This window comes from Chinchilla lanigera, unplaced genomic scaffold (assembly GCF_000276665.1).
Source record: "Chinchilla lanigera isolate Chin_1 unplaced genomic scaffold, ChiLan1.0 scaffold00013, whole genome shotgun sequence".
Taxonomy (NCBI): Eukaryota; Metazoa; Chordata; class Mammalia; order Rodentia; family Chinchillidae; genus Chinchilla; species Chinchilla lanigera.
The window spans coordinates 15,295,581-15,313,136 of record NW_004955414.1 but is presented as its reverse complement, the minus strand read 5'-3'; the positions used below and the strand labels follow the sequence as shown (position 1 = coordinate 15,313,136).

Sequence of the window (17,556 nt, the reverse complement as noted above, 5' to 3'; positions counted from 1 at the left end):
TTGCCTCCCTGGTCACACTTTCCCTTGTACTGCATGTGACTTTTTATGGCTTGCTCCGCAACTCCAGAGTGGGGAGCAGGTACTGAGGGGTGGAGCTTGCCTTCACTGGGGGCCAGAATTCAGTCCCTGCTCTCCCTAGACCTTTGGGCAAGCCCACAGAGGCTATGGGAATACTGGTTCACTTGCTGTCTAATGTATGTCCTCCTCAGGCTCAGCCTGGAGATCAACTCCTCAGAGAAGACTCCTTGCTCTTCTCCTTTCTTACTCCTTTTCAATCCTGTCCTGGTATTTCCTGTAGTAAGACTCGTCATAATTTGGCACTGTTTTATTTGTATGTGTGTGCTTGAGTGTTTAATGTGTATTTCCTCAATAAGCTGTAAATGCTCCAGGGGAGAGACTTTGTGTGTACAGTACTCAGTGTGGCCCCCGGCAGGGCTCAGGGTGTGCTGGGTGCTTTTGATGACTTACTCACTAGCGTTCTGTCTTTCCTTGACTCAGTCTTTTATTCACCCCTTTATTCACTTATTCCCTTATTCACTCCAGAAACATGGTATTGGCTAATGGCTTTTCTTGATCTGAGGCTTCCACTTTCTAGGTGGCTTTTTCTGGAAGAAAGTGGTGACGTGATGACGGAATTCTGGGAACATATCCACTGGGTGAGTTGGAGGCACTCCAGGCAAGGAGGGGATGTTCCAGGAGGCTGGAGGATCTCGGCAAAAGATGGGAAGGACAGGGGAAAACAAAGCTGAAGGTGGTGGGCAGACTACTTTCTGTTCCCCGTGATTCCCAGGATCTCCCACTGCCTGGCTTTGTTCAGGCCTCTACTCTGTCCCTGTCTCCAAGTGTTGAAATCCCTCCCTTCCACAGGCAGGCCAGCTTTCCTCCAAATCTCTCTCATTGCTCCAGCTGCAAGGGCTGGTCCTGGCTGCAAACAAACTCTCCAGGCATTTAATCTGGACCTCTCTCGGGTGACCACTTCCTAGCTTGTGCTGAGATGCGGCCCCCATCTGCTTCCACTGCTCAGGCAGAGACGTTAGCCACTGTTCCCTGTATCTTGCCAGCCCAGAACCCAGCACCACATTGACCCTCAAGCCACTCTGGCCTGACAGTGAATAGTGCCATGAGTTGGGGATGTGGTGGGGCAGTAGTTATTAACCCATTTTACAGATAAGGGAATGGGGGCAGAGACAAGAGGTGTAATTTACCCTTGCCCCCAATCAAAATGGCAGACTCTAAACTTGGTGCTGATTTCTGGTACAGAGGCAAAGCTAGTTCCAGAGAAGCTTGGTGGGAGATGGGGTCGGGGTGAGATGGGAGCTGGGTCCTGAGAACCAGCAAGCCAGAGAGCTTTGGAGTTTGGATGGCCAAGTTCAGGGAAAGCACAGCTGGGGTGGAGCCAAGGTATTTATTATGCTTGGTCTCAAGCTCCAAACAGAGCTGATGGATGGAACTACTCCAGTTCCTATAAACAGCTCAGGCCTCCCTCCCTCTCCTCCATCCCTCCCGGTTCTCAGCCACAACTGTTTCCAGTGAGATACAGGGTGAGGGTGGGGGAGATGACCAGGGAGGGAAAGGAGGAAAGAGGGACGGGAGGCCAGAGGGAGGAGAAGGCTGAAGATAAGACAGGGTTCTAGAGGCCTGAGGAAATGGAGGGTGGTCAGAGAGTTTTCCTATTTTGCTTCCCCACCGGCTGCTGGGTCCCCGAGGCAGCCCACACCCTGAGAGCCCCTCTGTGTCTCCTGGGTCTGTCTGAGATCTGGTCTTAATCCCAGGGGTTTATGAAGTGCTGGAAGTCAGGGGATGTTTATTCAGGAAATTTTATCTGAGCTCTCTGCCTGGGCTGGCTCACAGTTCCTGGGGACACACAGAGGGTTTCAGTTTGGACGTCCTCGAGGGGCTCTTGGCCTGATTCAGGCCAAGCAGACACCCTAGTACAGTGGCTAGGGCAGCCTGGGGCTGTGGGTGGCTGGAAAAGGGAAATATGGGCAGTCTCTCTAGGAGGTGAGCCATCCGAGCAAGGGTAGCAGAAGGAGTCAGCAGGTGGGTGAGACATTCTGAGGGGCAACTCAGGGGAGAGCCTGGTGTCAGGCAGTCAGGAGGCAGTGCCACCTAATGGACAAGGAGGCCCCTGAGTTCAAGTCTTAGCTCTAGACTCAGTTTCTCTAAAATGAGTTGATCTCTTCTAGGTTTGTCAGAATTAACAGGACAAAATACATGAAATGCTCAACACAGGGGGCCTCCCTGACAAGCTTAGTAATTGTCCCTCTGAGCACCTTGTGCACAAGACAGAGAGAGATGGGGCTGGAGGGCAGCAGGGACATGTGAGCTGCCTGAAGGACAGGGGCATGGGGACAGACAGCCCATCCTAGGTCCTGGGCATGGTGTATGGGGGCTGGATGTGTGGGGAGCCAGCATAGTTCCCTGAATGAAGGAGCTGAGTGATGGCACCTCGGGTGGCCTGCAACATGGGGTCCACAAGGGCCTTCCTCTTCCCTGAAATTTGCTAAAAGCCTGGGAAGCCGGATGCTCTGATGACCTAGTTGGCAGCTGTGTCCACGTTTGGCCGAAAACAGGAATTTCTGACTCACTGGGGGGTCTTGGCCAGGTGAGCAAACTCGCCTGTTTGCCAGGAAAAGGGGTCAGGAGCCTGGTGGGCTCCCAGCTGGGTGGGAGGTCCAGACACCCTAGGAGTCAGCCTATACTACATCTAGGCCTTCACTGAGCACCTACTATGTGCCACAGGTTGTCACACCCCTTCTCATCCCAACACCACCCCAGGAAATAGGTGTTTAAGACGTTTCTTTGGAAAGTGGGAGCTGGGAACAGGAACTAGAAGGGGAGAGTTACAGGCCAGAGAAGCTGGCTGGAGAGCTGCCTCTCCAGGAGGCAGACCTGTGGCACCAGAGCCCATGTGGTAGCTGGGCCTGAGGCGGGTACCCAGGACAGAGGAAGGACTAGGAGGATCACTGAGCTGGACTTTAGGGAGAGGCAGGCTGGTGAGGAAGGCTGGCTTCTGCAGAGGCTGTGACTAGGAGTCGGGCTGCTGAGAAGAGGAGCTGGGCACTAGAAGACAAGCTCCTGGAGCTGCAGAATGGGAGACGGGAGAAGCAGGGGGATTACTCTCTGGCTTCCAGATCCTGCCAGGCCGTTGCCTCTGCCTCCCAGCACTCACACTGCCCCAGCTCCCCTCCACCCAAGGAAGTGGCTCCTGCCCCTTCCCAAGGCACCAGGCCCCGCACTCTCACTCTCCAGCTCCCATCTTAGAACCAGTAATTCTCACTGTCCAAGCTCAATCTGGATCTGCAGCCTAAATTCTTCTTTAATTTTCTATGTCTCTGGAGACCTTTAGCTTTCTTGGTACAGGGTTGGATCCTCAGGGCAGATGAGGGTGGAGACAGAGATATGCACCTCGTAGTTGGAGCCATGGGGTAGCTTCAGCTAAGAGCAGTCCGAGAGGTCATGATTCAGAGATGGCTCAAGAGAGATGAGCATGTAGAGGAGCCAGGAAAGGAGTGGCCTGGGAGGGAGGAGACAACTTCATAGGTGAGGTCACAGATGTCAGGGAAGTCATAGGTGAGGAGCTCTGGCTCAGGGGTCCAGGAGATGAAGTCTGGAAAGTTCAGAGCTTGGAAAAGGAGCTAGCAGAGACCTTAGCAGGCACAGCCTGGGTGGGGTGGGGAAGTTTGCGTGTGAAGAGCAGAACGAGGAAGCGGAACGGGGTTTAAGGGTCTCTTTGCTGTTTTTAAGATGGGCAAGACTTCAGCCCCTAAGAAAGGGGTGGAGAGGCTGAGCGCAAAGAAAGGGAAGGGACATGTAGCTGCAGAAGGAAGTCACCAGTCTCTCAGTGTTGGGGTGGGAAGCAGGTGTGTGCTCAGCAGGGCTGTGTGCCATCCTGAAGGAGACTAAAGCCCCAAGGTCCAAGGTGGTGATGGCCTTGAGCCTCCGTGTCTTCCAGACCCTGGTCATGAGGGCTGAAAGACCCTATAGGAAGTAGAAGCAGTTGGGGTTCAAGCGTACCCACCGCAAGGACGAGGCTGGCAGAACACACTATTTCTCCAAAATTAGACTTTAATACATTCATGTGGGTTACACACGGAGCTGGTCCCAAGACGTGTGAGGTGACAGCAGCACAGTGTAGTGTTTTCATAGGATAAGCACAGGGGCCAGCACTTTGTCTCTGGGCCTGAGGAAGACTGCTGTATGCAGTAGCACCTGTGATCAGCCAGCACTGAGCCACCCAGTGGCCTTCACACCACCACCAGGGTGCAGGGAGGGTTCTTACCCTGACTCTGACCATCAGCTCTGTGAGCCCTTAATCCTCTCTGGGTCCCAGTTTCATTCTCTTGCCCCTTACCAAATGCCCGTGGTATGACGCTGAGGACAAGATGCTGAGGACAATAACTGGGTCTTTGGCTGGTCCTGGAGTTTCCTTTCTTCCCAGACGGCTCATGACCCCACGGTATGAGGGAGAAGGGTTTATTTGACTGGATCTTTGCACCTATTTCTTAAGGGGCAAAAAATCCCTGCAAGATGAGGAGCACAAAGAAAGTCTGAGGTCAGCAATGCCTTGCCACGTGGCAGCTGGGAGAAGGCCTACACCCAATTTCACCCCAGTGAGGCTGGAATCTAGTTTTTTCCCACAGGCTCTGCCTTTGAGTCTATGTAATCCGTTCCTATTCTTTCCTAAACCTGTTTCCCTATCTGTGCAGCAGGGAGGTTAGACTTGATGGTCTCAAACTCCGGGATATGCTCAGCAGAGGGAGATGGAATGAGAGAATGCAGGAGGTAGAAGAGCAAAAGGAAGACACACACCAGTCCACGAAGGAGGGAATGAGGGACATTTAGGATGAGAAAGTACGGGACCTACAACTGCCTGGAGAGGAGAAAGGAGGTGTGCATAGCACAGGGAAGCTCAAGCCCTGGGAAGGTGACATGGGACCACTTCGTGTCTACCTAACAGCTTGTGGCCCAGCAGCAGCAAACTCAGACCCTGGAGACAGGAGGATGTGGGTCTGAATCTCAGCTATGGCATTTTAGCAGTGAGACCCTGGAGGGGGACTTCTAGAACCTTACTTTCCTCCTTTATATAACAGAGGTAAAATACCAACGTCCAAGATTTGTCACACAGAGGCAGCCACAAGGCTTGGATTTGCATCTGCAGCTGCTAATCTGGGTACAAACAAGAACCAGATACCTACTGTAGCCCTTGGCTCAGCAGTTGGGGTGGGGCTGGGTGGAGAAGTGGGGCCTGGGCGGGAGGGGTTCAGGCAGTATTGGGGTCAACGTGTGCAACAGGAGAGTGCCCGGGAGGGAAAGGTCCTGTCCAGAGCAGGACCTAGAATGGCCCACTGGATGGGAGCCCAGGGTGGCCACCTCTTGACCAGGTCCTGCTGGGGCTGCTATAGCCTCCCAAACAGCACTGGATCCAAAATATATTCATGACGCTCTGGTTCTGTCTTCCAGCCACAAGCTTGTCATTTTCCAGAGAGGCTGAAAGTCATTATTAGAAGATGTGACAAAACAGTCTGCTTGAAAATGTCTCAGACAAATCCTCTTGGGTTTGGTCCTCCCTTGCCCCGGCCCAGCCAGGGCAGGACTCCACACCAAAGCCGTGGGGCTGCAAAGCAGTGGAGCCCCAGGCTTTCCTACCTCAACCTCATCACACTGTGGTCACTGCCTGGCACTGTGACGAACGCCCCTACCAGAGGGCAGGCATGTATTTCACTTGGTATGGACCCAAACAGATGCTCTGTGAAGCTCTGTTGATCTGCTGCCCCTGAGCTTACCCAACTTCCGGCTTCCACAGCTGGACCAGATGTACAGCCTGGGAAGTGGGCCACCTACTGATGCAGCAGGATGCAGAGAAAGGAGCCCTGGCCTGGGATTTAGAGACCAGAGCTCTGGGACTCTGGCTAACTCTGTGGCCACAGGCCAGTTCCCACTCCTCTGTGCCTCCAGTGCCTGCACAGACCTTGAAGGATCTCCTGACTTCTTTAGGCTTTGTACTGTTGGTTAAACTTCTGCCGGCGGACGAAGCAACAGGCAGCCAGTGTGGTAAGGAGGATGGCCAAGGCTAGTGTGAAGGTGAGGATGATGATGAGATTGATGTTCTTGAGTCCTCCTTCCTCACAGTCCTCGGGACGCACGTGGCTCAGTGATACCTCAGCCTGGGAACCAAAGCGGCAGATCAGGTCCTGGGTGGCGTCCACATCCACACGGCCCTGGTGCAGTTGGGCTGCCAGCCAGCCATTGCCGCAGCAGCTGAGTGGATTCCCTTGCAGGTAGAGACGCCGAAGGCTGGTCTCCAGGCCACCCATGGCACTGCCTGGTAAGAGGCTGAAGCTGTTGTTCCGCAGGTCCAGCACCTCCAGTGATACAGCCTGTGTCCAGGCAGGCAGGTGGCTGAGGCGGTTCTCAGAGAGATTAAGCCTCTTTAGACAACTGAAATAGGGCAGGTCCACCTGCAGGACAGTCAGCCCATTGCCCTGCAGTGCAAGGATCTCCAAGGAGGCCTCCAGGCCTGCTAGGGCTCCTGTGGCCACCTTGAGACCAGGGTTGGCAGAGAGGTCCAGCTCGGTGAGCGGGGTGTGGAGGAAGGCGCCTGCCCTGAGCACCTCTATCTCATTACCTGCCATGTTCAGAACACGGAGGGTGGGGATGCCAGAGAAAGCCACACAGTCTGGGAGGCTGGGCTCTGCTGGTCCCCCGCAGGGGCTGACTCGGTTTCCCTGCAGGTTGAGCCTCTGCAGACTGGCCATGTTGGCAAAGGTATAAGGTGGCAGATCCCGCAGGGCATTGTCCTGTAGGAGCAGCATCTGTAGGGACCCCAGGGCTCTGGTACCCAGCTCTAGAGCCTCCAGCACATTGTGGCTTAAATCCAGGTGCACCAGGCAGGGCAGAGAGCCTATGCGCCGGGCCCCAAAGGCCCGCAGGCAGTTCCGGCTGAGGTTCAGGAAGCGAAGGGAGGTCAAAGGCTCAAAGAAGCTGTCTGGAAGGAGCTCAATCTCATTGTTGCTCAAGTCCAGGTTCAAGAGCTGGGAGAGTGCACGGGTGCTAGCGTTCCAGCTGGGGCTGAGGAGGGGCGAGGCTGACCAACCCTCGGAAGGTGTATGGAGGCCACTGCTGCCTTGCAGCGGCCCTGTGGGGAACCGGATGAGGTTGTTGGACATATTCAGGTATGAGAGTCTTGGGAGGGTGGCCAGGTCAGGGAAATGGAGCAGTTTATTCTCCCGTAGGTCGAGCCAGGCAAGCTGGTACTCAGCCTGGGGCTCCGGGGCTGTCTGAAAGGCCTCGATACTGTTGCAGCTCAGGTCAAGCACCCGCAGCTGCTGGAGGCTGAAGTCGGAGATACAGGTGAGGGAATTCCGGGAGAGATTGAGACGGGCCAGGTTGGGCAGGGCCTCAAAGGCACCATCTTCAATGTCCATCAGCACGTTGCTGTGCAGGTCCAGCTGTTCCAGCGCAGGCAGGCCCCAGAAGGTCTGACGAGTCAGACGGGTCAGGCTGTTCTCCGCCAGCGAGAGTGTGCGCAGTCTGGGGGCTTCGCCCAGCAGCCGCTCCACCAGGCCGCTGTACAGGCTGTTCCCAGATAGGTCCAGGGAAGTCACGTGGGGCAAGGGACCCAGGCCTCCGGCGCTCAGCGCGGTGCCCACCGCTAGGCGGTTGCGGGCCAGGTTGAGATGCTCCAGATGGGGCAGGGCCTGAAAGACTCCTGGCTGCAGGAAGCTGATCTCATTGGCGCTCAGGTCCAGGCGACGAAGGGCAATGTAGAAGCCCAAGGGTGAGACCAGGACATTCCGCAGGTGGTTTCCAGAGAGGTCGAGGGCCTCGATGTTCAATGGGAGCATTGCAGGGACCTGGTACAGGCCGAGGCCCTGGCACAAGGCCTCCTTGTTCACCTGGGGAGGGTAGAAAGAGCAATGGGCATTCATGTGTACAGTAGGGGTACAGCCAGACAGCCTACTCTAGGACAGTTAACTCCCCTCAAGGCTTGGGTGAGTGCTTCTATGGACTCCCAGAAAGCTAGACTGTCCTCCACAGCCTGGCTGATGACCCATTCTCCCCCTAACCTTGTACCTAGCACCCAATACAGCACTGCACAGAGAGGGACTCGGTGAAGGTCTGGTAGGTAGACAGACAAGTAATAAATGGACGGGGGACAAACTAAGAAAAACCTTGTACTGGTTATTATCTCATTTCACAGGAAACTAAGCCATGTATATCAGTCAGGGTGACACAGTCAGTGAGCAGCAGGGCCTGGTTCCCTGTCCTGAGACCCTGCTATCGCCCTGAGAGTTTGTATTTACTGTTTGCATTTGCTCCTTCTGACATACCCACCTGCAATGCCTGGCAACTGCTCAAAAACCCTGCTGTTCTTATCTCTCCCAGGACAGAGTCCGGGACCCTCAGTAAGGCATCCAGCACTACTTGTGACTCCTGCTGCCTGTCCTCTGCACTGGGCCCACGTGTGGTGACTGCTCCTCTGTGACAAGAGTCACAGACATCTGCGTGGTGTTAAGGTTTAGTATACAGGGCTGAGGCTTGGAATCAATCACTTTCTTGAGGGGAAAGCAAGGAACTAATCACGTGATTAGAGTCAAAGAGCATCAGACCAAAACCGGGGCAGCTCATCCAATTCCCAGGTTGGGGGACTGAGACCTGAAGAGGGAGCAACCCACATGAGGTCACAGGAAGCCGAAGCTGAGCCAGCAAGGAAAAAACAGCCTGGGGGTTCCTCATGGGGTCTGGCTCTGTCATTTCTTCCAAAAGCCCCAAGTGAGTAGGGGAGGATGGAGCTGCCCAGCCTCGGGTATCTGTGTGACCCTTCCTACTGCATGTCCACCATGATGGCCTTGTTATTCCTGGGAAACGGGCTTCACAGAAGCCTCAGGAGCCCCAGGGATTCTCCCACAGCTGACACCCACACCTTGCCAGTCTTTGCCCTTTCCTCCCTCATCACTTCTCAGCTCACTGGCGTCACAGACACAGCCTCATCGCCAGCCTCAGCTCCCAGACCATCCTGACTTAAGGAAGAAATGACGAAAAGAGGAAGTCCAGCCCTGCAGTGGGTTCCACGCTGAGTACACGGATCCCTCACCTCATTTAATCCTCCTGTCCCCTTCCTCTATGTCCTCCCTAAGGAAACTGAGATTGTGCAAGGTCAGAGAGCCATAGGCTCAACGTTACCACTACCATTACCAGTTTCTGTTCCTATCAGTGCAAGTTGAGTTCTGACTACTGAGCCTTCAGCTAGTCAAGCACACGGGCGGACTCCTTTAACACAGGAAATAACACCGGGCACCATTTACAGGGCAGTGGAGTGGGGCACTGTACTGCGCTTCACGTGTCACTTCATCTGCAAACCCACACCCATATTCCCTCTACATGGGCAAAGGTTCCCTAGGTACCAGCCTGACGGTAAGCTAGGGCACAAAACTGGCCCAGCCCAGAGTCTGAGATTTGCTATCAGCTCAGGAGCCAGGACTTGTGCTAGAGACACACCACGGCTGCTGATGGGCAGAGCCCATTTCTCCAGTCCACGGCAGGAGAGAGCTTGAAGGCCACAGCAGCTCCTCGAATTCAATGTCCAGCTGCCTCCTGACCCCCAGCCTCAAGCTCCTAGCAGGGAGTGACTAATGGGGCTCACCCAGGGCTCACCCAGGCTGGGCTTTAGAGCTCCTCCCTGCTCTCTCTGCAGCATCAGCCACTACCCAGCTTTCTTCTTAGGCAGGAACGGGACTTGCCACCAGTTCCACTTACTGTCTGGACATGGGACAGCACGCCAGGGCAGGAAGAGGCATCTGGCAGTGGCCAGCGTAAGGACAGCTGGGTGAGAATCCTGATTCAATCAGTTCCTGCTCTGACTCTGTCCTGGAGTGGGGCAGTAGCACGTGTCTTCTCTACTCCTGCCTGTACTCTGCTGCTTCACAGAGTGCTTTCCCGCTTCTGATCTCATTTCCCTAGGAAGGAACCAAAGCTGCCCCTGCTCCTCTCTGCCTGTTGGACCAAGGTCCCTCCCTACATAGAGCCTCCCTCTATCCCTAAGGTGTGTTGGTATCTGGTTACGTCTGAGGCCTTCTCTGCTCATCATTCTGGGTTCTCTCTCAGGATCTCTGAGACTCACAGGAGAAAGAACAGCGGTAGCCACAGAAGAGACCACAAGCCCAGGGGAAGGGCTGCCAGTCACCTGCCAGCGCTCTGGTCTCCTGCCGCAGCTGCCCCTTCTGTGTCCCAGTGGGGCTGCTAGAGGGCGGCTCTTTTCTCCAGCCTTGACCTATGTGGCTGCCCAGCCTTCCCAGTGGACCCAAATGGTATCTTTTCCCTGTACCGGACAGGGTCCCAGGACCTTGGAGGCCAGTCTCCTTGGCTTGCAGCAGAAAAAAAGAACAAATGGGAATCAAACCTGTCCCTACCCTAGAAAAATTCTTGGTCTGGAAGGTAAGACAGGCTCAGACCACTCACCAGGACGCCAGTGTGCTCAGTGTGCTCAGCACTGAGGTGCAGGACAGCTAGGGAATGGCAGAAGCCTAGAAGAGGAAGTGGCCAGACAGTCAGCCTGGGAAGGGTCCAGGGAGGCTTCCTGGAGGAGGCGGTAGTAATGAGTGAGTAATGCCAGTAATGAGTGAGATGCATTCTAGAGGGCAGGTCCAGGTCAAGGAACTCAGTTAGGGAAGAGGATTTGTCCCCAGAAAAGACAAGGACAGAGGAACCTCTCCCAGTTAGCTCCTTCTACCTTCCTATACATTCTAGATCCCCCCAGCTGGGCCTCCTCTCCTGTAAGGACAGCTTAGAGGAATACAGGTCAATATTGGGCTCACTGTTCTTAACTACATGATCTTGTTCAAGTCATCCACTTCTTTAACCCTCAGTTTCCTCCTCTGTAAAATGGGAATAGCAAAGCTTACTGGGTACGCTTGCTGGGTAAACAAGGTATTTCAACATTCTAGTGGTTGCTCATTAAATGCAAGGTAAATCCCTTTCCTCTCTTGACTCTAACTTCTGGCTTCTGAGGTGGGGTAGGAGGACATCTCAGGACAAAGGTGGTGTGGTATGTCCCTCATCCTCACTTGGCAGAGCATCTTACCATCTTACAGGGCATCTTGTCTCGGTGTTGGGAGGTATCCAGGCCTTGAGTCAGCACGGCCAGAAGCAGCAGGATCTGGTGGCTCATGGCTCTGTGTAGGGTGGGGAGGACAGGGAAACACTGTGAGACCACCGGTTCCTTCCTGCTGCCAGCCCCACCTCTCCCACTCTCTGCCTGCCCACAGGAAGCTCCAGGCTGCAGCTGGGCTGGAATACGGAGGAGGGGAGCAGGTGGGACCTGGGGCCGCATAGAGCCCCTGGGAGGCCAGGCCAAGTTGGATCAGTGTCCAGGAGAAGCAAGAATTTTAGAGCAGTGGTGCCTTGGTCAGGTGTGGATTTTCAAAAGACCCCACCTGATAGGAAACAGCCTGGAGGGGAAGTGCAGGAGGCAGAAGGACCCAGGACTGCCCTGGACCATGCTCGGGGTGGGGGATAGTGAGGGGGGCTCTGCCTCTATATCTACCCACATCACAGCAGGTCCCCTACCTCAGCTCCTTAGGCCCCAAATATAATTCCTCATTCCACCCCCTCTACCCACCCCACCAGCCCTCTACCTCAACCCCCACTCTCACCCTCCTCATTTGGTCCTTTTTCTTTTGATTTTCTGATTCTCTAGCCCTTGCCATTGTTCAAGGACTGGGATCGGGGCCTTGACAGGAAGCCCCACCAGGGGACCTGCCCGGCCCCAGCACTGTTTGCGGACTTCCCCCAGCACAGGCTGCCAGGCCCCATACTTTCACTGAGGCCACTGGCTGTACAGGGGCACTGGGACTTGCTCCACGAGCAGCCAGGGATTGGTTGAGGGAACCACAGAGCCCTCAGCAAGACTGAGTCCCCGGGTGATCTCCCTGAGGACCATCTTAGGCCAACTGCTGGGGATACACAAATCAATCCATCAGTTTTATTCAGTCAATCAGTCACAGCATCACCAATGTTTTCTCATGTCTGGCTCTGTGCTGAGAACTGGGGACACAAAACACAGAGAACACAGAAGTGATTATAACATGGACAAACGGTGTTAACAACGAGGGACCCATAATGCCCTTCAGAACACCGGAGTCACCCACATCTGCCTGCTCCCTCTCGTCTCATCTACTTACCTGCTGTGTGACCTTGTGTAAGTCACTTCACCTCTGTGAGCCTGTTTCCTTTTCTGAAGTTAATGACAACCATACTAAGTTTCGCTGAGGATCAAACGAGGTGTATTCTCTGAGGGTGTCACTCACAGAGCCCAGACACTCAATACTTTATAACTATGAATTCACTTAATTCTCACAATAACTCAGTGACTTGTTGGTTCCATTATTACCATTCTTATTTTGCAGAAGGGAAACTAAGTCTCAGAGTGGCTAATTATAAAGCCAGCTAAGTGGCAGGTCCAGGTGAGCCTGGGTCTGTGTCCTTAAATTCCATACTGGAAGGTTCTTAGGTCTCCACAGAGCAGGCTCAATCATGAGGGCGGGACTGTGACTCTGAAGAAGGCCTGGGAGAAAAGGCATGTGCAGGGCCTTTGGGGGTTGTGCTTTGACTGTCGGAAACCACTAGCAATGACTTTCAATGACCTTTAATTGCTGATAGCTGCTCTGAGGTCCTTTCTTGCTGGAACATGCAAGGGCCTCCAGTTATCTTTCAAATCTTTTCCCTGGCTCCCTGAGGCCAACAGGCCCTGCCCCACTGCAGTGCTGCTTATGTTGATGGGAAATTTTGTTCTGTTGTTTAAAAAACAGATGTCAGCCGGGTGTCATGTTGCACATCTGTGATCCCAGCACTTGGGAGGCTGAGGCAGGAGGATTGCTATGAGTTTTGGTGTCAATTTGAACTACATAGTAAAGACCTTGTCTCAAACCACCCCCCCAGAAAAGAAGCAAGCAAGCAGATGTCACCACCTGTTTGACATTAGCATACCCAGAATCAAATGAGAATCAAGGGCCCCCAGGCTCTGGAGGAACAAGGGCCAGCTCTGTAGCCTCCTTTCTCCCTGGGTCCTCTCCCTCTAGGTCTTTGAGCACCTTTGCACTGTTTCAACCTTCACTTCCTCTCCTCTCCCCTTCTGCTGAATACCTCCACATCCTGCTGCTTTCGGCTTCCATCTCCCCTCCTCCGAGAAGCCTTCTTTGGTTCTCTGAAGCCTTTGCTTCCCTGAAGCCTTTTTGGTTCCATACTATGAGCTCACACCAGCTCTCCATGCTTTGTTACCCGCCCCCCCATCCTGTGGGAAGCTCCCCTAGGGGAGACGGGGCGCACTGTCTTCTGAGATCCATGTCATGGTACCAAGCAGGCCAGGGTGGCACAGGGAATGACACCAGGAGTCTTGGTGACAAGGTGATGTTGGGAGGGCAAGACCCCTGGACTCTCCCTTCACCTCCTGCCACATTCCTTCCCCACATCAGCAGGCTGTGACTGCTCTCCTAGAAGAAAAGACCCTCAACCCGCACACCTCCCTCCTCTGTCACCACCACTGACAGGTGCCACCACGATCCTGGGGCCGGACACAGCAAGGGCTGACCCAGTTGTTTCCTGGCTTCCACTCTGACCCCTTACAATCTGTCCTATACCTCACACCAGAGTGAGGTTTCAAAATCGTGCGTCCAGTCACGAATGTCTACTTTGCACGTCTCCAGGAATGTCTGGGCATTACTCGATCCCTCTCTGACTCTATTTACCATCTTCTTTTCCCTTTCCTTCCCCAATTCTAGCTTGCTCCCAGTTCCCCAGACAGAGCAGGCTTATCCCTCCCTCACAGCCTTTGCCCAATTCTTCTGCCTGGGCTGTTCTTCTCTTGGTCCTTCACATGTTTTATTGTTTTCCTTACATTTACCGTTTCCTGACATTTTATTTTTTATTCTGTGGGAAGCGGGGCTTATTGGGTAGGTGTTTACTACAGATCTCAGGAACGAATGGCAGAGCTGGGAGCACATATTTGGCAGCAGTGGACTGAGTGGTGACACTTTCGAGTCTAAAGATGAAGATGCCCAGCAGGACCCTTACGGCTCCTCCTCTGCCAAATCCCCAATGTGAACACCTGCACATCCAGGAGGGGCAGTCTCTGCAGCGCACAGAACAATGATAAGAAGGGACACCTCAGCTGTGGGCACCCTCTGAAGTGCCCAGGACACAGTGTGCTCCCTTTAAGGGCTGCTCTCTGACAAGGGGGGGCGGTGCTAGGGTCACTCAGACCCAGGCTCATATCCAAACTCCACTGCTCGCTAGCCCTCCTCTGGGGCAAGTCCCTTCACTCCAGACCCCGTGCCATGGTGTCTCATCTGCAAGGCAACCTGGCTCCAATTCTGGTACCCTAGCCATTGTGATCACATGGACAATGGCTGTGGAGGCGCCTGGGACACCAAGGATCCTTCCAGTGGGATCAGAATGTTCAGGGTCGTATGGCTGCAGACTAAGAATCCTTCAAGGTTGGTACAGAGACTCACAGGACTGAGCACCACAGGACTTATATGCTGAGGAGAGAGGTCCCAGGTCTTCTGACAAGTGATGCGAGGCAAGAGCAGGCAGGAGAAAAGGCAGGACTCTCGCTTAGAGAGGCGCCAAAGAATATCTGTGCCCCTGCCCGTGTGTGTGTCTTTGTGTGTGTGTGCGCGCACACACGCATGCGAGACAGAAATAGAGGGAGAGGGAGGGAGAAATAGCCCATCCCTATTATGTAACAATGTTAGCCACTCTTCTAAGCTCTTGATCTATGTCATCTCATTTAATTCCCACAACCACCCAATGAGGCAATTACTACAATTCCCATTTTACAGAGGAGAAAACTGAGATTCAGAAAGGTGAAGTGACCAGCTTCTAAGTGTTTTGGAGCTGGGACTTATGCAGGTCTACACGCCCTGAGTGCTGTCTTCTCTGGCACATGATGAGCCAGCTGCTCCCTATAGAAATATTCCCATTTTTGCCCATGAGAAAAATAAGGCCCAGAGAAGTGACTTACCCAAAAATCACACAGGCAGCAAATAGCAGAGTCAAGATCAGAATCAGTCCCTCCGCCTCCTAAGGAACTGTTTCCACTGTTGAGCTCTCCCTCCTGACCCGCCGAAGACCCCGCGCGCACAGGCAGCCGGAGCAGAGCAGCTCAGTCTAGGTTCTGAGGTGCTCCCTCTCTGCTCTCAGTCCCCATCTGATTTACTGGCAGACCCGAGTCCTGGGAGAGCTACTGCGGAGCTTCACAGCAGCGGACAGTGAATCACTAAGGGCAAGCCCCTTTCTGGAGACACGTGCATCCCACGGGGGAATTAGACCTTAACCCAAAGGAATGTGGCTGCGATGGCGCGGGGAATGCGGCTGTGACGGCGCAGTTTCAGCTAGCTAGACGTGGGGGTTGGGGGTCTTCCGTCTCGCCCTCCATGAAGAAGGCTGGCTTCAAACCCCTGGGAGAGTAGAGAAGCCCGCTCTAGAGGGACGGGCAGACTACCACAGCGGAGCGAGATGGGAAGCCCACACGGGGTCTGGAGCGGAGCACGCAGAGGACTGGAGGGGACCGGAATCCAAGTCCTGAGCCGCCCTTGACTATCTCTGCTCCTGGGCAAGTCCTGCGCCTTGGACGACTGGACGAGGGTTTTCCCACCTGTCAAATGGGAATGCCGGCCTCACCCCTTCGTGGGAAAGATCCACTGACGCAGGAACCCGGAGGTTTCCCAGGGGCCGACAGCGGGCTAAGCCCCGCTCCGTGCGCAAAGGAGAGCGCTTGGAGGGAGAGTTGCGGGCGCCCTAATGGACCCCAGCGCGGCTGCTCCGAGGGCGCGGACCGTGGGTTCCCGGGCGCCCTCCGGCCTCCCCGAGCCGGGGGACTCCTACCTGGCTCAGCGCAGCCGCCGCTCCTCTCCCGGGCAGCCTCGGCACATTTTGCGCAAACCTGACCCCAGTCCCACCCGTGCCAGCCTGGGTCACGGCCGCGGAGATCGGCCGATGCACCGCCCCACCGGAGCCGGCCGCGAGGGGGCGGCGCCGCCGAGTTTAAATACCTCTCCCGCCCCGCCGCCACGCCCCGAGGGGCCTGGGCCGTGGCGTCCTAGCGCCCGCTCCCTGCGTTCGTGGGTGACTCGGTTTCTCGCGAACTGGCGGTGCGGGGGTGGGGTGAAGCATCTTCCGTACGCTGGAGTCCGGGCTGAGTAGGATCAAGGGCGAAGGGGACCCCTGCAAAGGCCGGGAGGGAGAAGACAGCAAAGCCTGCGCGGGCGAGCGAGGCCCCGGGGCAGCGGCACGTGCAGCCGGGGGCCCGCGAGGGGCGGGGCGGCGCTCGGAGCTCGGGTGCTGAGAGGAAATCCTGCCTGCCCCGATTTCCCTAAGGCCGGCGCCGCCGCTCTGAGGCGGAGAGAGTCAGGAGAGGTGACTGGCGGCCACCAACGGCGGAAGGAAATGACCCTTCGTTGGCCCTGGGGCGGCCGCGGAGGGGGTTCCCCGCACAGTAGCCGTTCCTCCCCCATCATCTACCGGACTATCAAATTCCTCAGTTTTTCAGATGTAGAAGCTGGAGCCAGGGGTGTGGACAGTAAACACAGGTAAAAACTAGTTGGTTAGATCCCCATTTGTTGTTGGGAAGCTGGGGCTCAGGAAGGTTAAACGGCACAGCCAAAGTCACAGAGCTTGTGAGAGGCAGGGATTTTAGGCTGATGGGTCCACAACCCTAAATCTAGTCAAGTCGGGGCACCCTCTTGCCCTGGTTTTTTAAGTGCTGTCCATGAGCGGGGTGGCTGTATTGTCTTTTACATCAGGATTTGGAGCAGATCTTTCCAAAGCCACTCCCTCTTTCAAAGCCTCGCCTTGCCAAAGCTCTGGTACTCTGTCCTGCTGGGTGTGGCCTCAAGGTAAGGGTACATGAGGGAGGGATGTCTACCCTGCTCTCTAGGCCTTAGTTCTGTGGGTAGATTCCTCTTTCAATATGTTCTCTTCCCTGCTGTCACCAGCGTTGAGTGGCTCAGTGCTGGGGCTCCAGTTTACAACTGTGTAAGTGACCACCTGCTGCCTTGTGGCAAACCAGGATAAAACTGGGCATAGAGCTGGGCTCCCTGAAATGTTGACAGCCAATACCTTTTCTTCCTCCCATACAGACCACTCTGGAAACAGACCTGGGCGGAGGAGGTCAGCCCGGAGAGGACCCACCTGACATCAGCTGGCCCTGGGGCCTGACCTAGCCTCACAGGTCAGGGAAGGATTCCTGAGCTGCCCTGAGGGGGTGGGTAGGAGGTTATGGGTCAGAGGCCCGTCAAAGCCTGGGAAGGGTATCCATTCTTTCTCTTCCCTCCAACCACCATGCCCTCAGATCTGTGCTTGCAAGAGTCCCACGTGGTCCATACCAGCCCTAATCAGAGTGCTCTGTCAGGACAGATAGAACCTTGGTTTCCTCTCTGTGAAGTGGGGAAGACACTAGCTACGGCTTGGGGTTGGTTCCAGAACTAGCGTATTGGGTTCAGGCTGGTGACCTGTCCCTGGGGGTTGTGAGTAACTGCTGTGATGGCTTTATTGCAC

At 55.0% G+C, this 17,556-nt stretch overlaps 1 protein-coding gene across 5 annotated transcripts; it reads right to left on the bottom strand.

Moving 5' to 3' along the window:
• Positions 1-4,048: 4,048 nt before the first annotated feature.
• Lrrc32 (leucine rich repeat containing 32) lies at positions 4,049-16,433 on the bottom strand. Of its 5 annotated transcripts, none has more exons than XM_005379852.2 (3): positions 16,053-16,433; positions 11,084-11,174; positions 4,049-7,898 (listed from the first exon to the last, which is right to left on the bottom strand). In XM_005379852.2, the coding sequence occupies exons 2-3, from the start codon at positions 11,168-11,170 to the stop codon at positions 5,994-5,996; spliced, it is 1,992 nt and encodes a 663-aa protein (XP_005379909.1). In that variant the 5' UTR covers positions 11,171-11,174; positions 16,053-16,433; the 3' UTR covers positions 4,049-5,993. The 5 variants fall into 5 exon arrangements, with proteins under 5 accessions (XP_005379909.1, XP_005379907.1, XP_005379908.1 ...); XM_005379850.2 differs by lacking the exon at positions 16,053-16,433 and adding an exon at positions 15,886-16,029; XM_005379851.1 differs by lacking the exon at positions 16,053-16,433 and adding an exon at positions 15,023-15,874.
• Between the last annotated feature and the right edge of the window lie 1,123 nt (positions 16,434-17,556).

Coding starts and splice junctions, on each gene's coding strand:
- Lrrc32 (XM_013512077.1), bottom strand. CDS start 11,332: ATGCGGCCCCAGGTCCCACCTGCTCCCCTCCTCCGTATTCCAGCCCAG. Junction 7,899..11,083: donor ACAAGATGCCCTGTAAGATG/GTAAGATGCTCT, acceptor TACCCTCCCCAG/GTGAACAAGGAGGCCTTGTG.